Below are 22,526 nucleotides of genomic sequence, written 5' to 3'. Positions count from 1 at the left end.
GGGCCTTCTTATTGACTTTGACCAAAACAATACATAAATATTTTTTATTTAACATCCAAGCTACGCATTTATTTTACGTAACGGAAAAATGCATAATATTCTAAAATTTAAAATATTTGTAATATTTATTTGGAATGTAAATATTGCTGCTCTGGTGGTCACATGACCAACGCTGAGAAGGAGGGAGAGTCGCTTTATCGTCCAGTTGTAACTTGTGCGGGCGGAGCTTCACGTTGATCAGCATTTAAAACTCTTTTGATTCAGTGACTTGCCATCAGAGAACAAATAATTAAACAAAAAGTACCCGAAGAGGAATCATAAGTTTTCCACGGATAAGAATAATCCAGTTTGAAGAGAGGTGTATTCGCATCGGCCGCCGCAAGGTCGATGCATGAGTGAACACCTGAAGGACCCCATGCTTTTTGAACATCTTTGCATTTGACAGCTAACTTTACTGGGTGTTATTACAATTACTGGACACCCGTGGGACTCTAAACTACTGACGTATGGCTTTCGTTTCAATACTCCATCCTCAAACGACACTTAAACGATGTCGCCTCGGGCTGTGTTGAGTAGGCTAGCTCTCTAGGTTGGCTTCCTCCTAGACAAACCAGGAGCATCCTGCTAGCATCCTGTTAGCATCGCAGCTAGCAAGCCCAACTGGAAGTGATTAAAAGTGAGGTGAGGATTTTTTTATTATTGTGTCCAAATGTCGGGCGACTACTGTATGTCTTGCCGAGTTCGTTTGTCTACATTATGGAGACAAACGTCAATGTCAATGGAGTGACATGCACTCGGATCCACAGAGGCTGTTGCTGGTCGTCAAACTCATACGTGGCATCTATTGGCTGATATTGATGTTTACATCCTGACACATCATGTATTTAACATGACAACAACAAGTGTTCACCTCGAAGGCGATATCAGGGAACAAGTGTGCATGTGTTAATGTGCATGTCAGTTTATAGATGCATGGTACTGTATTGTAAAGTATTGTCCCTGACAGGCAGTGATCTCGTACGAGGTGAACCATGGCAGGTGGCATCACAGAGTCTGGGGAGCCCTACTCCCCATTTGTAAGTATATGAAAAGTGTATATTCAGTGTTTTCAACTTTTTATGATAGAATATTTATAATTTAAACCGGAAGTAACTGACCAGTACGACCAGCAATGCAAAGCAAATATGCCTGGAATCCTTGTCTGTTATTTGGTGGCAAATTTCGTTGGAATTGTTTTTTAAAACTTTCATTGGAGTTATTTATTATGTATACAGGTACTGTTTTTACCTATCTGGTCTGTGTATGCATATTCAGTGCTGAGTACTAAATACTATCTCCAAGTGCATGTGTGAAAGCACATGACCCTTAAACTCATGAGCTAAATTTTAACCGCAAAGAGGAATGTGTTTTGCTTATCTTCACTATTTGCAGGGGAAGTGTAAACCCTTACTCATCAAGTTACTTTCTGGCTGTTTTGTGTTTTTGATGAGTTGTGCTACATTTTCTTTCATAAGTCGCCTGACCTTGTTTAGTTCAAAGTAAATAAGAGACTTACTTGTTTCTCTGCTCATGGGTGGTTTCAGGAGGCTGATGCAATGAATCCTTAAATAATTCTGAAATAGGACTCCGTTGATCACTTTGTAAATCATGATATTGTTTTCCTTTTTTTAGGATGGTCTTTATCTGTTTAAGAGTGCGGAAATTACATGTGACCAAAACATTTATGTTAACATACAACAATTACTTAACACAGTTTAAAGGGTTGGGGTTAGGTCGATTCAGTTGGTTTATTCAATGTTGAACTCGTGAATTTACCCTATTATATCAGCACCATCTGCAGTAATGCAATTTTAAAATATATAATTGTTTCCAAAGACATTTTACACCAGAACTCAAGTTTGAAACTCTGGCTAAACCGATTATCTTGTGTTGTACACTCATGTAGTACTTGTGTAGTTTAATTTCTAAAAACTGAAAATAGTGACGGACAGTGAATTAAGTTACAGGGCATTAAGATTCAGGTAGAGAATGGGATGCGGTGTCTTTCTTTAGGGGCCCTTCAGACCCAGTATCTCCCCACTCTCATCAGAAACTGCTTTTACACTGTATCTAACGCTTGTCGGTTGGTGCTGTTGATTGACAGGTGGGCCTGGTGTATATGTTCAACCTGATCGTGGGGACGGGAGCGCTCACCATGCCCCGGGCCTTCGCCACCGCCGGTTGGGCAGTCAGCCTGTCACTCATCTCCTTCCTGGGGTTTATGAGGTCCCACCTTTTTAATGCCGTTACAATGACTTAGCATCAGGGGTTCTGTCATGAAGTGATGGCTTATTCAACAGCGATATCTTTGTGTTTAGACAAACGGGTTGAAAAGGGTCTAGGTGAGACAGAAAGTTGTATTATCATCATGAATTAGAAATACCATTGTAAGTAGTCTATCTGAGGGTCATTACTTAAGTATAATGAAATTTAATGTATGGTATCGGACTAAAAACGAGTTTCCCTTCCTCATTGACCGTTCAAACCTCATATTTGATTTTTTTTTTTTATCACGATATAAGTCTATAACTTAATTTCCTGATGATACAATAGAACTCAAAAACGAGAAGCTAATATTAAATGATGGCCCAACCCTAGGAAGAAAATATCAATGCATGGATATCGATGTGCATCGCTGGCTGACATGCATGTAAACGCAGTAGTAGTGCCGTTACCTCTCTTATTCAAACGCTCCCTCTCGCCCACAGCTACATGACGACCACCTTTGTGATCGAGGCGATGGCCGCCGCCAATGCTCAGCTCCGCTGGAAGAGGAGGGAACGGGAGGAGGTGAGTGTTCAGCAGTATTTCCGTGTAGCCATTTCCCAGCCTTGTGGTTTTATCGCTAAGGAAGCTATAGCCTGGTGTACACTGGCGCTTATGTAGCTCACGTAGCTCACGTAGCTCTTGATAAGATAATTGAATACTTTATTGATCTCAGAGGGGAAATGTGGTGGAAGCACAGCAGCAAGTAAAGGATGGGTAGAATAAAAAGAGGAAAATCTACTCATACTATTTCTACGTACAATGAGAGGGCGAAAATAGATTTAAACTATCAACAATCTAAAAAAGGGTGAGGAGATAGAGCGATAAACTATTGTGTCTTTGTTGTGCTCACGATGCCATGTTGCGTCAGGGCTGTTGGTATAGAATAAGGTCATAGTGTTTGTTTTGGTCAGCCACAGGTCCCCCTGTACACGTTTCTTAGCTCTCGAGCAGACTGGCATTACTGTTGGGAGGTCATGCTGGCAATCCGTTAACCTGAAAGGGGTTGCAGGTTCAACTCTCATCATGGCTAATTGTTGGTGTTTTCCCCTTAGCAAGGCGCCTTACCCTGACTGCTCCTGACCAGCTGGCGTTGAACTTCTATGGTTGACAAGTTGTTGTGGGTTAGGGCGTCTTGCTCAGGGATGCCTACGGGAAGACCTGAGGCATTGGGGACAGAAACCCTGAACCTTACAGCTGTGTGTCAAACACCAGAAGCACTAGTAGCTCAGACCATGGTGTCGCCAGGGATACAGATGGAAAATCAAAAAAGACACCTTGATGCAGGACAGGATCCTTTAAAGCGTGAACACGTTATGTGGACTGAACACTGCGAGGAATGTGTTGCATTTAGTTTGAGCTGATTTATGAATCCCTGATGGGATCGGTTTTATTTCCAACCCCAGCTGAGGTGTTCTTTGTGCAATTTCAACTGCAGTGCTTTGATGTACAGTTAACTACTTCAAAGAGGCCTTTGCAATGGACCTTATAATAGTCCTCGAAGTCATCCAATCCTGCTGATGTTTGCACTTAACGTGTAGATGGAGATGAATGAATGTTCTTGTATTAGTAAAGTGTGGACTGTATTTATGGAGTAATTTTGGTTCATGTCTGGCGTTATGGCCCAGGGACTTCGGGCCTCCAGTGCTACTGGCTGGAGTGAACACTATTGCTGAATAGTCAGTCTGGGTTTATAGCTCACTCCCTCTTCCTGCCTCCTTAACCAATAAAAAAAATGGCCAGAGTCAGAGGAAATGAAAGCCATGTTCCAAAAATAGAAGTCTGGTTCTCTTTATAAAGTGTACTACTCCATTCACAACTGAATTGCTAATGTATGCTTTTTTGTATTTACCTCCTTTCTACTTGTTATGTTAATGCATAGTGTTATGTTTTACTTGGCCCCTTGAGCTTTTCTCCCCATTTTGGATAAGGCTGGAAAATATGTCAGTACATTGACATTAGGGCCCGATCGATTCATCGGCCTGCCGATTTAATCGGCCGATTATAGCCTTTTTGAAAATAATCAACATCTGCCAGAAAGACGCCTATTACAACCGATTTTTTATTATTATTTTTTTTTTTAGAAATGTTATTGCGCTTAGTATCCTGCAGATTGCGCTCCTACTCGCCTTGCTAACTAACAACTTTAGCTGGAGTAAAAAAGAGGAGATTGAATTTTACCGTACAACATGAAAGCACGCTCGCTCAGGCAGCTGCGCGCTCACCTCACCAATGTACACAAGACGCTTTGTTTGAGCATGTTGTGCCTGTTTTTCTTTAGGTCCCAGGCCATGTTCATTTGTTATACTGTAGACTCTAACGGTGAGACCATACTGCTCAGCACGCACGTGTTAGTCACTGCTCACGAGCACAGCACATTGGGAGTTAGTTATTTATTTTACATTTTACATTACACTCATTGACTGTAAATGTATTCTAAAACACTCAAAGGTTCTGCATTCAATTTACATATTCGTCAAAATTGTATTAGTTTTATATGCTTTTTTTTGTTTTGTTTTTAATCGGCCGATTAAATCGTAATTTTTCTCTGAAAATAATCGGCATCGGCGCTCAAAAATCAATATCGGTCGGGCCCTAATTGACATATCAGAATTTAATTTGTTGGTAGAAGTTGGGCAGGATAGTGTTGTGTGGCTAGGATGTTGGACTAAGATACTAAGACCCTTTGGTTACAATAGTCTGGTCACTGAATAACGGCTAGATGCGTGTCGTTGAGGAGCAGGTGGCGACTGACAGGGCAGACGCTGGCCTAGGAGGAGTTCCACAGGGTTACTTTGGACTCTGGTAATCAAACCCAGCAGCTCCTTTGGCTGCGAGTCCAGCACAAACCGCACCACTACACAGCCCATGTGATGAGTCGTTTCCTCGTCCTATGAGCTGATCATCACAACCGTCTTTCTTTCTTTCTTTCTTTCTTTCTTTCTTTCTTTCTTTCTTTCTTTCTTTCTTTCTTTCTTTCTTTCTTTCTTTCTTTCTTTCTTTCTTTCTTTCTTTCTTTCGTTCACTCTACCTCCCTATCTCTTCCTTTACCTCTGTTTCTACCTCTCTACCACTTCCTCACCCTCTGTCTCTCTACATCTTTCTCTACCTCTCTGTTTCTACCTCTCTCTCCCTCTCGCTCACCCTCTCTCTCTCCACCTCTCTGTTTCTACCTCTCTCTCCCTCTCGCTCACCCTCTCTCTCTCCACTTCTCTGTTTCTACCTCTCTCTCCCTCTCGCTCACCCTCTCTCTCTCTCCACCTCTCTGTTTCTACCTCTCTCTCCCTCTCGCTCACCCTCTCTCTCTCCACCTCTCTGTTTCTGCCTCTCTCGCCCGCCCTCTCTCTCTCTCCACCTCTCTGTTTCTACCTCTCTCGCCCGCCCTCTCTCTCTCTCCACCTCTCTGTTTCTACCTCTCTCTACCAATCGCCCGCCCTCTCTCCCAGGAGGACGACCCCGCCGACTCCACCTCGGAGGACTCTGATGATGACGTCATGGTGCGGGGGCGTTCGGAGCCTGAGAGTCGGCCCATCCTCTCCGTGCGTGAGTACCCGGCGTGAGGCTCCCCGTGAAGCATCTGTGTTTGGATCATGATCCGTTGAACGGTGGTTGTCTTCGAGGGTATTAACCTCTTGTAAATGCTACCAGGATGTCTCCCTCCCTGACATTTGTATCTTCTGCCCTCAAATCTCTCATTTGCATTTAGCAGACACTTTTATCCAAAATGACTTGGCAACGGTTCATACTGACATTCACACACAATCTATATTACGGCGGAGTCAACCGCGCAGGGCGACAGCCAGCTCGTCAGGAGCAGTCAGGGTGAGGCTTAGTTGCTCGGGGACACCTCGACACTCAGCTAGGAGGAGCCAGGGATCGATCTACCAACCTTCCGGTTACAACAAGTCAACTCGCTCTACCTCCTGAGCTAAGCCGACCCAAATCATTTTCAAATGATTTGCACAATATTCTTTATAGGCAAAACAACGCTTTCAATGGCTGTGTTGGACTGATCCCAGCCGACCCATCTAGGTCTTTTGATGGTAACTTAATGCAATGGGATGTATACATTCCTTATATCCACCCATATAATCCTTTAGATAACACTCTTCCTGGATCGATGTTGGCAGTGGAGGAGGTGTGTTAGTGCTTTTGCTGCGTAGTTCACTTTTCCCCCTGTAGGGAGTTTTAATCCACCCTCAGTCGCTGTTCATTATGACCTGCTGGAGAAGTTGTTCGGTTATCTGTTATCTAGTATCTGCACTGTCTGAAATCCAACTGTAGACATCCTTAAGAAAGCTTCTCTCCCTCCTTCTGAAGGACCTGCATCTGTATTCGCTATGAGTCTCTTTCGATAAAGGCATCTGCCAAATGAATACAATGAATCGACTTTCTTCCTCTGATGGCTCCCCTCCCCTTCTTGTTTTCCAGAGCGATCTAGCGGCCATGTGGATCAGTTTGAGATTGTGGAGCGGGTTGAGATGGGACAAATGGCCTCCATGTTCTTCAACAAAGGTAAGGTTCTATATGACAGTGTTGTCATCTTAAAGGAGATGTTCTATATTAAACCATTGCCATCTTAAAGGGACACTGTGTAAAAATTACTCCCATCTAGTGGTACAATTGTATATTGCATTCAAACTAATAGTGCTCGCTTGTTCTAAAACTACAGTGAGCAGTATGTGACAAGAAGCTGTGTCATGACATCCAATACTACCTCATCGAGTCATTCGAGTGATGATGTGGTTCGTTATTTCAAACAAATTTTAAAGTGCATTGAATCATTAGTGTAAGCTAATGATGTATGAGTAATTACTCCTCGAGCAAGATAGTGAATTATTTCAGCCTCATTCACGCTGGCTCAGAGTGAAACCGCGTTTGCATTTCCTGTACCACGTAGTGCTATTTGTCTCTCTCGGCCGTTCATAGACCGGAAGAACATGGAAGCCTCCATGAAGCTTACCCGTCCTATGTAACTACATATTAATTATTCTTCGCTCAGGAGGATAAGTGAGATTTTTGGCAGAGATAATTTTACACCAATGAGGATTTATTTATGAATGAATACGTTGATTTGAGGTAATAAATTACTTAAAATATTACACAGTGTCCCTTTAAAGGTGATGTTCTATATGACACCGCTGTCATCCTAAAGGGGATCGCCTATAGGGGTCACCCCGTCCACAGGTGTTGTCATCTTAAAGGTAATGTTCTGTTAGGGGCGGAGTTACCTGTTATACCTCTTAAATTCATTGTATGCTACAAAACAGCCACTACACTCTGCGGGGAAAGAAGGACGTTTTAGGAAGAGAGGGTGGGATGTTGTCCAAGTTCTCTCACCTTTTTGGCAGTCTTGTCACATTCACACTGTGAGATACTTAGCCTTCTAATGGGATGTAATTTCAGACTAATAAATTCGTAATGATCTGGTGGAGACCCCATCAAGGCAGCCGTTTCATCTCAGAAACTGCATATGCGTGCGCACACGTACATGCAATTGTGTCGATTTCCGCTGTGTGTAAGTAATTATGTGTGATTTCTTTGAGTTTCTATGTGCATTGTGCACGTGCCTGTGGTGGTCGGCGAACAGACTTTACAGCAGTGCAGTGGTTGTCGTAAACACTTTACAGTAGTGCAGTGGTTGGCGTAAACACTTTACAGCAGTGCAGTGGTTGGCGTAAACACTTTACAGCAGTGCAGCGGTGGGTGTTCACACTTTACAGCAGTGCAGTGGTTGTCGTAAACACTTTACAGCAGTGGTTGGCGTAAACACTTTACAGTAGGGGTGTGACGATACACTCAGCTCACGAGACGAGACGAGACACGATATTGGATTCACGAGAACGAGACGAGACGAGATTTTAAGAAAACTACAATGACAAAATATATGACTGGACCAACAGACATTTATCAAACCAAGTCGCGCATGCATTTTGAAATGTTTTATTATAACTCTTTACATGCATGAAATTGAAACTAAAACTAAAATTTATAAAAGTACAGTTAAAATAAATTAAATTAAATAATTCTCTTTTTTTCAAGTGCAAACAATATTATGTGCAAAACCAAATCAAAGTACCCAAAATGTACTTTGATTAAATTTATTAGTTTTTGCGGTTATTCAGCCTCTTCTTCTCCTCCGGAAAAACACGACCGCATTGTATTGTGGTATACGGGAGTAACATGTAGGCTACATCGTATGTGCACTTAAATTTGGGGTATTTTAAGTGCACTATATAGTGCATGAAATTAACCACTGAGAATTCGAACACCACTACAAAATGGCACCCTATGCACCCTATATAGTACACTATATCCGTGATAGGGAACGATTTCGAACACAGCTTATGGCTGCTTTCGATGCTTCCCCTGCTTCCCCTCCTTCTCCTCCTCTTCTTTTCCTTCTCCTTCTTTAGGTTCTGGCAGCCTAGATGTAGAAAAGGCGCATTACTGCCCCCACAGGCGACAAATAGAAGTTTGGATAAATCACAAATCTCGCGAGACCGATTTTTTGCGCGACGGGTAATATCGTCGAGTTTAATCTCGCGAGATCTCGTGGCACGAGATCTCGTCACACCCCTACTTTACAGCAGTGCAGTTGTTGGCGTAAACACTTTACAGCAGTGCAGCGGTGGGTGTTCACACTTTACAGCAGTGCAGTGGTTGTCGTAAACACTTTACAGCAGTGCAGTGGTTGGCGTAAACACTTTACAGCAGTGCAGTTGTTGTCGTAAACACTTTACAGCAGTGCAGCGGTGGGTGTTCACACTTTACAGTGGTCGGCGTACACTCCTTACAGCAGTGCAGGGGTTGGGGTTCACAATTTACAACAGTGCAGTGGTTGGGGTTCACACTTTACAACAGTGCAGTGGTCGGGGTTCATACTTTACAGCAGTGCAGTAGTCGGCGTACACAATTTACAGCAGTTCGATGCATGTGATGCTTGAGTTAAAGTGGCGTTAATGAAGGCAGTGCTAGCTAGCATAATTTAATCTAGGAACTCGTGCTGCATCACTGGGTTTCCCCACGAGGCACGGCGGTCACTCACGTCGGCCTGCTCGCCCCCCCCCCCTGTGCCACATGGGAACACTCTGTTAAGTAACCAAGAACAGAGCTGCTCTAGGGGAGCTTGAGGGTGAACATCATTTTCTTTTCCTGTGGCGGGGCTCACGGCCAAAGCTATACTCTGCCTTTTTCAGTGTCTTCACCATCTGTCAGTGGCTCCCTTTTACCACTAGATGGAGCACTTGGCACACACCACACACACACATAGAAATCGTTTTTCCTTTCATTTGATCTACGCCTCTCTCTCCCCCACTCGTTGCTTAAATGGTCATGTCCTCCGCAGTGACCGTGTGCACTTGCAGCCGTCCCTGATCCATTCATTCCCATAGAGACAAACAACATAACTACACTCCTAAAACAACACCAGTAGCCACTTACTCGCTTGGAGTACTAAGATAAGTCTTTGAGGACGACCTCTCCTGCTGGCAAATGGACTCCATGTAGGAAATATTGATTGGTGGAGAACAGTGGTCTCTCTCTCTCGCTTTCTCTTCTCCCCCCCCCCCCCCACACACACACACACCCACAGGTCTGACCCCTATGGCCCTTAGTTTAGTGCCTTTGAGCAAGGTGTCTCAACCCTTGCCAGCAGCAGAAATAGCCAATGTGTGGTTGTATAGTGTATTTGTCGTCTCTGTTTTTATATTTGGAGAAGCAGGCTGTGGACAGGAGTGATCCCAGGGGTGTCATATCGATGATTTAATGTTGTAACCTTTGAGTTGAGACTTCAGAGCCACTCAACACGTCGGCCCATCGCTCAGATATGGCTTCCTCCACTACAGGCATTGAGTCGTTCCCCCAGAGGAGAGTTTGGCTTCATGAATGTATTTTTAAAATGTAGACTCCAATAAAAATGGAGCTATTTACCTGCTGCCTGTTGTTCTTAAAGCACTTTAAACACTGGCTCGCACTGACTGAATGTTCGTTGTTTATTTTTCCCCTTTTCTGCTTGCTCAGTCTTGATGGTGATGACTTGAAATCGAAAGATAAACCCCCCTCTTGTGTTTAGCATTTCAGCAGTAAAGCTCTTGTTATTTTAAGTCAAAATCGAATCATCTAGAATTGTTATTGATTTAGGCCTGTCGCAGTGGGCATCAATTATACAAAAGAACAGATGACAGCGTTAGCCTTTTGGGTCCCCAAACTGTCACTGCTGTGACTTCCAAAATATGTTATGTTAAAAAGGTGCATTGAACTAAAAAACTTTTTTTTTCTTTTTTTTCTTTTAAACAGGGTCATGTCTTACGGGATCTTCCACATAGTAGTGTATGTAATTGTCGGACACTTAAAGTATAACGCCACGGTGTGCATGTGTATGGAGCTGGTTCTGTGCACCGATAGATTTGGATGTTTTTGTGTGAGAGAGGGTAATGCGACGAGAGTGACGCTTACGGTAGCATAACGGCACGGTGTGCGTTGCATTTCATACTCAACATCGCTCATTATAACGCTCATACACGACAGAGGTACTAAAAAAGTTTCAGAGTTGCCGTGAGTCGTAACCCTACTTCCTTTATTTGCAATTATTTTATGTTTGGATTCAAACTAATGCAGATAGACGCTTTAAGATATTACAGTTAAAAGTTTAATATTAAAGGATATATTATTGATTTGCAAGTGTTTTGACAGAGTGCATCGCTATATTGTATTACATCAACAAATTAAACCTTGAATATAGCATATCTACTTCATCAATGTGAAAACCGAGTAGAGAATAAAAAGATTCCCTTAAGAATGTTTGTGACTGTCGGGCGGGCTCCGGCGAGACTGCCGCAGAGATGCAGGTTTGGAACGCGGCCAATGAGGGTCGATCTGCCGGTCAGCAACACTGCAGACGCATGTTGAGGGAGGCGTTACCCTAACCTTCACACGTGTGACGCGCACGGCAGAGTCGATTGAAAGACGACTCTGGTGCATGTCGCTGAAGTCGCAGAGCGGAGGCTGGAGTTACGGCCCTTGTTGAACGCAGTCCGCCGCTGCGTGGAAGAGTTACCTGCGTGTCTCGCTGCGCCCTTTGCAACGCAATCTGGCAGTAAGCGGGGACGGCTGTGCAAACAGAAGGATTGACACACACACACACACACACACACACACACACACACACACACACACACACACACACACACACACACACACACACACACACACACACACACACACACACACACACACACACACACACACACACACGGTTCTACCCTTGGCGGCCCGGAGGATGTGGGCTCTGAATGCTAATTCGTCCAGCAGCAGCCCTCCAACCATTCCCCCCCCCACTCCCCCACCTGATACCCCACCCAACACGTCCCCCCCCCCCCCCCCCCCCTGCAGTTCAGTGCTTTGTTCTAATCAGCGCACCTCCTGTTCCATTCATCTTTACCGCCTCAGAATGACTTTCCCCTAAATGCCATTCCTCCTGCTTGAAGAAATGTTAGATAACTGTCAGTGTCTGGTAGTGGGTTTGTGAAAGGCCATGCTACTGATAGCCGGTTTCAGGTGGTCGCTAATAAGGAAAGTGCTGCAATCTCTTTCTGGTAATTTCCACGTACGAGGCGGACACACTCGATTTAAGTTTGCCTGTGGTTCCGATCGATATCAGAGTTGTCATGTAAACATTGAGTGGAGTATTGCTTATTGGTTTTCTGATTATTGGTTAAAACTGAGAGGATTGGCTTTCAAGGTTTGCTGCTCTCAATGGGATGTTTGTTATATATTATGTTTATTCCCATGCTTTTTTTGTTGAATGCAATTTAACGAAAAGTTGACAGAGGGAATCCTATAATTTGTACAAAGACTATACCAAGAGTTCCCTTGTGGTTCGCTGTTAGATGAGATTGAGGTAATGGTTCTGGTCCCTATTGAACAGAAGACCTACCGCGTGGGTCTGCTGAGAACTTTGAGGCCGTGACGGAGCACCTCAGCTGAACCGGGCTTGTCATGTAAACTCTTAACTAGGGCTTGTTCCAAATTATCTTCTAGGATGAATAATTAATCCAATAGTGTCTCAACTGTCAAATGTTATACCTGCAGTGCATACAATCTTGAGCCCGTCCTTGACTTCCATTCTCTCCTTCATCTGGGCCACCATATGTTCAGAAAATATTTTATTGACACTTATTTTAACCTCTTCAACCCTACGCCCTTTTTTTTACTAAAAGGGCTTCTACGAGTGTTTTTGGGGGAAATCTACCATTAACAGACTACATCTTGCCTTAGCTCCAGGTTACGATTCATTTTTCAATCTGACCGATGGCCAGACCACCACATTATACCCCCCACCCATTGGCCATCTATCCTCAACTCCCCAGCCACACAGGTGGCTCTCCTATTGGTCAGGTGGGTCAGTCCGGGGGCGGGCCCTGTGATGGATCGGGCCGTGGACTAAGCGCCACCTGGCCACAGACCTCCCCGCCGCGGCGAGCAGCCATCATTTGTTTGGGGGGGGGGGGGGGCTGTGTTCTCAGGTAATGGAGGGGTATTAGTTAGGGCGGCTGACAGACCCTGCTGCACAAGCGGCATCCTGGTCCTGCGATCGCTTTCTGAGACCATCAGGGTGGGGGCGAGAGGGGGGGGGGGGGGGGGGGGGGGGGGCACACAGTCTTCCCTTATCCCCCCCAGTGGAGCTAATGGACCCGTGCTACAGGCTGCAGCACGGAGACATGTTTGAGTCCCCGAGGGATGCCCTGAACAGACTGGAAATGTGAAGCTAACCAACCGCAAATATGAGTTTCAAATGAGTCGAGCTCTTTATTATTGTGCCTTTTCTGCAGTCCGTTCTTCCTGAGTTGTCTTAATATATTCTAATGCCATAGCAGATATTTACTACTGTGTGTCAAGCTGGGTTTAACTGTGCTCACGTAACTGTGATTAGCTTCCCACGGACGAGTAACGGCGGAGCAATCAGTTTGCTCCACATAACGTCTCGTTATGAAAACTCCTTTCTAATTGGCTCTCCTCTTAATTTCCTCGGTGTTAATGAATGGCTTCCCTTGGCCCGCTCACTCTCCCCCAGCCGTGTGTGTGTGTGTGTGTGTGTGTGTGTGTGTGTGTGTGTGTGTGTGTGTGTGTGTGTGTGTGTGTGTGTGTGTGTGTGTGTGTGTGTGTGTGTGTGTGTGTGTGTGTGTGTGTGTGTGTGTGCAAACATTGTTTGTTTACCTCAAAGGGGCAAATCTACTTCGCTGTAAAGAATTGAAAGTGCTAATAGACGCATGTCTCTACGCGATGTGTAGGGAGTAGCGCACGCTCACACACACATGTAATGAATCCATTAATGAGTGTTTCTTGTCGTGCCTGTGGTGATGTGACAGGGCTGTAAGACCGGTCCGGCGGGAGGCTTTATCACTCCCTGACATGGACCTGACACTCCTTGATCCATCACAATCTGCCGCTTGGCAGCCGGCCGCTAAACCAGGCCCGATGGTTTCGGGGGGGGTGTCACGACGCGTGATCTCGTTGGCTGGCTCCGGTGGGCCATGATGGATTACAACCCAAAGTACACAGTCTTTGGATAGGCGGCGTTAGAAAGACTCAACGTCGTTTCCTGTTTTTTAAGGATGCCTTGAAAGGGAATTTTGCATTCATAAAACGCTTTGAATTGGATATATATGGAAATGTTGTAATTTCACATAAAGAATGAGAAGTAGAGGGTAGAACAGTCTGAGGGATGATTCCTATTATATTAAAACTTGGGCGGTTTTTGCAAGGAAGAAGGAAGGAAGTGATGCCTAAGCCCGGTATTTATGATAATATCTAACAAAGACTTGATCGTTATTGTCTCAACCCATGGAGCTTGAACCCCAGCACTGAATGCACGAGTTTGAGCCGGCTTAAATTCGTACACCATTAGCCGCCAAAGGGGCCAGTAATGAGAAGGAATATCATGTTCTTACACATAGTACGTTTAACTGTTGATTGGCATTGTATCTGGGATCGTCTTAGCTCTGGAGGTAGAGCGGTTGATTTGTAACCGGCAGGTCGCTAGTTGGATACCCTAACTCCTCTTGACGAGCCGGCTGTCACCATGCATGACTCAGCCGTCGGTGTGAGAATGTGTATGAATCGTTGTAGGTCCCTTTGGATAAAGGCGTCTAGTAAATGTCAATGTATCTGGATGTTATTGGTTCTGGCCCTGCCCTCCTGACCCTTTTGTCGCCTCTCCTCCTTCCAGTGGGCGTGAACATGTTCTACATCTGCATCATCGTCTACCTGTACGGAGACCTGGCCATCTACGCTGCCGCTGTGCCCATCTCCCTCATGGAGGTCGCCTGGTAAGACCCAGCACTCTGTCGTCATTATGTATGGTGATATACCTACCCCTTTGATTGGCTGCTGTATGAACCAATACTATTATAGACGGGACTATACAATCTATATGCATGTGTGTGAAGGCAAGACACACGTTACGTTAGGGCGGCACGTGGCTAAGGAAGGTAGAGCGGGATGGCTGGTTACCGGAAGGTTGCTAGTCAATCCCCAGGCTCCTCCTAGCTTAGTGTCGAGGTGTCCCTGAGCAAGGCGCCTCACCCCGACTGCTCCTGGCGAGCTGGCTGTCGCCTTGCGGGGTCGACGCCGTCGTAGGTGTGTGAATGTGAATGTGTGCATGAACGGGTGAATGTTAGGCCGCTTTGAGTGACCACTGGTTAGAAAAACGCTGTGTAAATGTATTACTTTAACCATTTACATTTACTTGGATTTTTTACTACCATTTACTGTTACTAATAGACTCGCAGTGATTTTTGATTAAGGCAAAATGGCCGGGGTTAGGCATCTTGCTCAAGGGTGCCTTAGGTCAGGCTGCAGATGGAGGGAGTTGAACCCATCACTTTGAATCGGTGATAACATCCTAGCCACTAGACGAAATATCGCTATCGAGCAAGTGTGTCTAAACGAACGCACACGTCGCACACCGCGTCGATCTCTAGAAAATACAATACACTTACACAAAGCGTATTTGCATGTGCAGTACGCAGACTTGACACATTGGGTGTGGCAGTCAGTGAGTCCCTAAACCTCACCCCCCACCCTCCCCTCAGGAGAAGGAAGAGCAATAATGTGTTTGACCGGTGGAGGCTTGGTTTCAGGCCCAAACACTCCCAGACTGCCTTCCATTTCCACTTATTGGAAGTGGACGAGGCGCCAATAAAGGATTTCATAAAGACGGACGTGGCCCTAGGAGTTAGAAAACAACGACCGTCGGAGTAGCAGGGGAAAGACGCCAGTTTCAGTGGCACTGTGTGGAGTTCCACACCGAAATATTTACACAATATAAACACAATGATTTGATTTGTTTTTTTCTTGTTCATCTCGGTTCTGTATCTATTCACGAATACTGGCAATAAAGTATTCCTTATATATCCAAGTTATCACCCCAGCCACAACCTATGTTATATTTATGATGTTATTCCATGCATAATGAGAGGTATAGCATGGGTCAACAAGTAAAAGAAAGAATTAGGGGTCATGTGGACATGAAAGGGCCACCATTTCCCCATGAGTCCTCTAAACAGCTGTGTGTTTGTTCTCTGCAGTGGAAACCACTCGTGCAGTGCCGGCACTGTGAAGTACAACGACACCGACCTCTGCTGGGGCCCCGTCACCAGGAACGACGCCTACAGGGTTTTCTTGGTGAGTTTTGGCCCCTCTTATCACATACCTCCATCCCTCCTTTAACTCTGTCCCTCTGTATCTCCACCCTCCTAGATCCCACTCTGCCTCTCTTCATCCAGCCCGCTATCACTCTGTTCCACTCGTTCTCCAGCCCTCTATTCTCTATATCAGCCTTCTCTTCTAGCCCTATTATCTGCTGTCCATCTATAGCACTTTCCCTCTTCCTTTGTCTGTCCATTCTTCTTTTGCTCTATCCACCTATCCCTCTACCTCACTCTTTCTCAATCCAACTTTTCTCTTTACCACCTTTCCTATGCCTCTATTCAATCTATGGCAGACAAGGGACGTGTGTGTGTGTGTGTGTGTGTGTGTGTGTGTGTGTGTGTGTGTGTGTGTGTGTGTGTGTGTGTGTGTGTGTGTGTGTGTGTGTGTGTGTGTGTGTGTGTGTTCTACAGTGACATTGATTGAATGGGCTCATCATTCTTTTTTTTTTCTTCTGTTGTATAAATGGAAAATCTTCCCCTTTATCGATTCTTGGTTTTTTCCTTTTTCCCCTTTTATTATCTACTCAATATACGAGCCAATGAGGTTATGTTTACGATCACATGCGTTTTTCATGCATGTTTATGCATGCGGTAAATGTGTCATGGATTCCAGCGGTTCTGGACTAACAAGTCGATGGGTTGCGCATTTGGTGCTGAATAATGATTAATTTCTAAACCTGTGTGTACTTAACGACGTTGTCATGTTGGACCTGCTCTGTGAAAAGTTTAAATAAATAGTAGTAATGTTACTAACACATTTCCTCATCTGACAGGAATGATATATATGGCCTTTCTCAATCTGCGTTCTTCTCTGTACTTTTGTTTTGCGGACTAAGTATTGTCCCAATACACAAGTTAGCATTTCGCAAAGAACAATTGAAAGTATTGGAGCCGAAAAGCTCCATAAGCACCTCGTGGTGTGGGCTAGCGAGGTGCCAGTAACGCTCAGACCGCCGGGGCTAACGGGGCAGACGACAGAGGAAAAGCAGGTCAACAACTGTATAACCAATGTAATAAATTAAACAACAGAAGCCGTACGAAAGGGGACTGTCGTTATTTTTTTATTGTGAATAGACATAAACTTTTTAGTGTACGGTTGAGGAGTAATCAGATGAGCTTCAATTGTTATAGGTGATAAAGCCCTGGGGATATTGTGCAATACCAGCAAAAATCGATCGTCTCAAACTGTCAACGGCGTCCTACGTGCTCGTGACCTTGCAAGGTCGTACTTCCAAGTAGGAGTAGCAAGTATGTTCTCCCCAAGAACTCAAGTCGGTTCTGTGCATTCTTGGCATTGATAAAGGCCCATATTCATTAAAATCGCCCGCTTAATGTCATTGGCTGATCCTCACTGATGTTGTGGCCTTCCTGTCAGTCGATTGGTTGGATGTTATTTAGATTATATGTGCCATATTGACATATTTTGCACATTTTCTTTTACATACACTTGCCACAAATTCTCCCTCTTCTACGGTTTTGTTTTCCTGTAGGTAAATAAATCGTAAATAAATCATTGTTTATCGAAATTCGTATTTGCTAGCATGTGGCATGTATCATCTCCACTGTCATTCCGCAATTATGTTCCCGGGTCAACCCCGGGTTTTGTTCCAGGCCGGGTCAGCCTACCTGGCCTCCAAAGAACCCTCTGATTAACCTAAATAATTTAGGGACCCCTTCCAGCCATCCTCCATCTCGTCCACTGTGGCACCAGACAGCCCCCCCCCCCCCGAACCCCAGTTTTGGTGGTGGTCAGAGGACGAGGTGTGCTTCATGATCGTGATTTCGGGACAACAACTAAGTATCCCTCGTATTAAAACCCGCACAGGACAGAGTTACGAGGGTTTGGTGAGGCCGCTTACTAAATCCCCCTCTGTTCAATACGTGTTTATGGTTTTGGCCTTGGCTGTTGTTCAAGTAAACATTTATTTTGTGGGGGAGATGAGGTGTATCTGTATTTTTGGATGGTGTGTGTCTTAAACAGCCGTGTTTTCATCAATTCTCTATCTATTTGGTCTTGTATTGTACTTGTATAGTACTATAATGAATCAGCCCTTTTGGACAGGACAGCGGGGGTATCAATACCGGCCTGAGTCGGCTAACTTAACCAACTGTTTTCTATTTAAGTCCATCTCCTATTGGGCTAACCTGACGGTCCGCAGAATACTCCAAGGCCCTGGCCGACAGTAATCTGCTCAGAGATATATTGTGTCTAGCCTGCATATTGAAATGGTCCGTCCATCCGTTCACTTATCTCTGATGGAGCTCTGAACATTTCTTTATATTGAGCGTAACATCAAACTATTGAACGTCGCCCCCTTTCAGTTTCTGTTCAGCAGCAGTGCTGATGGAGTTCACCCTCCGTTTACAGCACCAGGATGTAGTTGAGGTTAGAGTTTCTTTTCCAAAGACCTCCTGAGTACAAGGTGTGCTTTGTTTTGCACTCCGCTTGCCTCTTACGGGATGTGCTTAGCAGACAACTCTCGGCGTCGGCCTTCAACTGGACCGCTTCCAATAGAAGGACAATCTGTTAAAGTAAGGATTTTGGTCTTACTGCTGTCAACTGAATTAATTCATCTTGTGGCCAGAGGCTCAAGAGAATGGAAAAAGGAAAAACACTTCAAAGCCAGGCCTTTTAGTCAGACGTCATCGGTTCTCTTTAGAGAGTGAGCGTGCGGTATCTGAGACTTTGAAGGGAACTCTGCATTGCCCTGCATTGTTCCACTATTGCACTATGTCTGCGGTATTGGGGCCGTGCCAGGCTATTAGGCAAGGTTATCTTCTTGCTTGCTCAATATTGATGTTTTCGCCCGTCTACGCCGTCAGACATCATCCATCTTGGAGATATCTCACAGCTGCCATCGAGCTACACAGTGTGTCTGTCTGCTACTGTATTTCCTGTTTTTTACAGGGTGTGAGTGTATCGTTTTTATCAGCAGAATGAAGCGCTTCAGCCTTGGCAAAGAGTGACTTTCTCCCAGCCTTGCTCTGGCACTGTGGAATAATTAATATCTCAGAGCAGGCTGAAATGGTTTCGTAGTCTACTAGTAAAGAGGTCTACCCAGCATTTTTAGGGCTATTCAACGTCCTTATCAAGTGGGCCGAAAAGGAAAACCACTGTGGGTTCATGGGCCACACAGAGTAAAACTACGTGAATGAATAGCTACAAATAAATTGTACTTAAAGTAGTGTTAACTTAATATATATAGTACTACTACATGGAATAAACTTGTCAGACGCATTCCTTCCTTCTTCACTTTTAATCGTATCATTATAAAAGATTTTGTTCTCACATATTTTGGACACATATTTAGAATTAAACAATGTTGTTTGAATCATCACAAAACAGAACTACTGTACATATGAGACATTTTGGGCCAGTGAGTCAGTGAGAAAGATTGCACTGCCTTGTTTGCCTCATCCTGAGACACTCATGCAGCTTCTCGTAGGTCATGGAGCAACGTGCCCTTGTTCTGATGGCATTCATATGAGGAAAGCTAGACTCAAAGGTATCGGTTGAGCCAAACATTGTCAGAATAAGAGATGCCAGTTTCTGATTGTGGGGTACTGATACTGGCTAGTATCACCGGCTACACACAGAAACCTGATTTGCATTCAACTATGTTTCTCCTTTATTTTATTTATTTTTTGCGTGGAACCTCTTGCGGGCCAGAAAAAAATTAAGAGGGGCCGCATTTGGCCCACGGGCCGCTAGTTGAATAGGCCTGGGGTGATCCAAGCCCAGGCAAAAGGTTCTGGATCAGAACCCTGATGTCCGGATTCTACCTGTAGTAGCTTTTCTTGATCCCGATAACTGACCTTACTCGTTAATGACTTGTAACTAAATTAATGTATTGCAAAGAATTCACTTATTATGACAAAACAATCAGTTAAATAATAACAGTGTCGCTAGTGCCTCCATCTTTCCTGTGTGCACGTTATGTGCTGAGAGGTTAAGAATTTGGTTCTGTGTCTGTGCGGTCTGTTTTTGTAGAGGGGTGCCTCACTCTGGGTGTAGGCATGGGAGTGAGACTGGAGCATGCTGTGTCCCAGCTGGAAGCAGAGGGGCGCGATACAGGACCTTACTCTAACCATAACGTCAGTAGAGCTCCGTAAACAAAGTGAAGGGGGAGGATTAAAGTGTGGCTCTCCACGGGCTGTAATCCCTGTGTGGGTGGATGGGTGTCTGAGGGAGAGAAACAGAAAGTGAAAGAGATGCGGGAGAAGGAGCCATAAAAACAAGATGGGGAAGATGTCACAATCACTCAGGGCGGAGATGTTCACATTGATGGCTTTTTCCTCTCCGACCGTCCCGCTTCCCTCTCTCCTGAATGCCTCGTCTCTTTCTAAACTAGGGGTCAGTCACGCCTCTTGGCGCTCTCTGCGGCCACGAGTGGGGCTGTATCACACCTCTGTATCGTTCGGCCTGGCTGCCACGCTCGCAGTTTTTCTGCATCGGGGTCTTGGTCAGTTAGGGGAGGTTTGTCGGTTGCCTGCATTGATTGGGCGGCCGGTAGGTGAATGGATCACAGGTTATATTTGAGTGCACATCTTCCTCCGTTTTGATGACTAGTTCTTGATGGAACCTGAGGTCAGGGACCGGTGAGAGTATCACTTTTGGTCAAATCAGTGAAAAAAGTTTTGTTTAATCCTCAATTGTCATGGGAATAGATATATTCTGCAGAGTAAGCCAATGTTTTTAATTACATTTTTATTATTCAAAATTTCAAGTTTAATTGTAATATTTGAAAGCTTTTCTAATCGCAAAAGCTCTGGATATTTCCAACCATCGTTTACCCAGCTTATTTGTGTGGTCTTTAATAGAAAGAGACAGTATTGCTGCCCGGTATCTACAGCCATAAAACCCTAATCACCATACAATGGATTCGATTAGACTCTCAAAAGAAATAACCTCAAGACAAACAAACCATAACTAGACCTGAAGAACGTATGCCACAATGGAGGGGTTCACATTTACTCAGCAGCAACAATATCTGCATAATCAAACCTTTCTCCAATTGGTAAAGGAAGAGGGACTCTGACATCTGATCTTGATTTAATAATTATTATTTGCTTCAAATGGATCATTGTCTCATGTCACATCGGCAACATGACTTGCTGTCCTCATCCTTTTGTGGGTGGAAGCTTTCAGAGATTAAGGATCAATTGACAGAGACTTGACCTCATGTCCAAATCCCCTATTCTTGTTTCATTGACATTGGAACCAGTCCTTCGATGCCCCTGAGGCCAAGTATCAGTGTACCACATTTCTGTTGAGTTTCCTTTTTTCACTCTGACTCGTCCCCTTCACTGGAGGTTTTTGAGTGATTTATCTTAACTGACGTATGTGTAGCTGGCCTTGGCCTTGAGAGAACTTCTCCTCTACGCATTAAGTTCTGCCGACAGCGTGACTTATAGGGGACAGTGGTACTCCCTGGGGTGTGCTTCAGCATTAAACAAGCGAACAAGCCTTGACCTCAATTAAACAGAGAATTTCAATTAGGGCTCCAGAATAAGGTGACTGGGGCTTTGGAGTTGGATTAACCCCCTTTTGTAAAATGACTATCATTTCAGTGTCTAGTCCATTTTTTCTCTTTTTGACCGACAAAGTGAGAGAAAAAGTGATTAAATCTATGTGTTATGTGAGTGTATGTGTCCTTTCTTCTCATGCTGCACTGTAGATTAGTTTGACTTCATGCATATGTTGGTGAATTATGAAAGGTTATTTCATTGTTTTTGTTAAAGGTCATCATTTACCCCAAAATATTCAGTACAAATTTTATTCCGTTTTTATTTGTTGAGATATGTTCTCGACCTTGGCTGCTGTCTAAATTATTTCATAATTGTTTTATTAATTATTGTTTTACTTGCTGCTATTCCTTATGTAACATTTAGAATCAGAATTAGAAAAATGTAAATTCAAGTACAAATCAACAATAAAAGGGTTGAGAGGGTAATAAATCCCACAATAAAAAATATGGTTTGTGCAGTATTGGCAATGTCAAATGCATAATATGCATTACGCTTAATGAGAGTATGGTTGAGAGGTTAGGCTTGTAACATATGCAGATAAATAATTGATTTGTAAATCAAATGACTGGAATGGAGTGAAGTCGAAGCCGTAACTCCAAACAAATCAGCAATGCCAGCGATGCTGAGCGGAACGCTGCACTGTTCAAACTGCTGCCCTGGCTTTGTTTAGAGGAGGCTGTACGCAAACGCATTAACACCAGTTTAATTGACATTCATGGTACCTTGCATGGATGCATACGTTGTTCCCTCTGCTCGTTTGCAGAATTAGTAGTGAGGTACATTCAGAGGTTAGTGTAATGGATGCAGCGCTGGAGAAACCTGAGCGAGAGGGGGAGAGAGAAAGAGGGAGAGAGAGTTCAACTTAAAGAGACGGATGGAGAGAGGGAGGGAGGGAGGGAGGGAGGGAGGGAGGGAGAGACAGGGAGACGGGGAGAGAGATAGTTCAACTTAAACAGAGGGACGGAGAAGGGGAGATGGATA

General features: G+C 44.5%; 1 protein-coding gene across 2 annotated transcripts in view; it reads left to right on the top strand.

Annotated features, from left to right (window-relative positions):
• Positions 1–199: 199 nt before the first annotated feature.
• The window catches only part of tmem104 (transmembrane protein 104), a 52,131-nt gene continuing 29,804 nt past the window's right edge, over positions 200–22,526 (top strand). Inside the window, exons 1-8 of one of the 2 annotated variants that reach the window (XM_056604932.1) lie at positions 200–676; positions 1,007–1,076; positions 2,144–2,265; positions 2,748–2,829; positions 5,751–5,847; positions 6,736–6,819; positions 14,534–14,633; positions 15,894–15,990. In XM_056604932.1, coding sequence (XP_056460907.1) covers positions 1,032–1,076; positions 2,144–2,265; positions 2,748–2,829; positions 5,751–5,847; positions 6,736–6,819; positions 14,534–14,633; positions 15,894–15,990 — 627 coding nt within the window. In that variant the 5' untranslated portion in view covers positions 200–676; positions 1,007–1,031. Of the gene's footprint in view, positions 682–1,006; positions 1,077–2,143; positions 2,266–2,747; positions 2,830–5,750; positions 5,848–6,735; positions 6,820–14,533; positions 14,634–15,893; positions 15,991–22,526 lie in introns of both variants that reach the window. The other variant, XM_056604931.1, reaches the window with a different exon arrangement.

This window comes from Gadus chalcogrammus, chromosome 2 (assembly GCF_026213295.1).
Source record: "Gadus chalcogrammus isolate NIFS_2021 chromosome 2, NIFS_Gcha_1.0, whole genome shotgun sequence".
Taxonomy (NCBI): domain Eukaryota; kingdom Metazoa; phylum Chordata; class Actinopteri; order Gadiformes; family Gadidae; genus Gadus; species Gadus chalcogrammus.
Note: the sequence above shows the minus strand (reverse complement) of the source record. Positions and strands in the feature narration are given on the sequence as shown.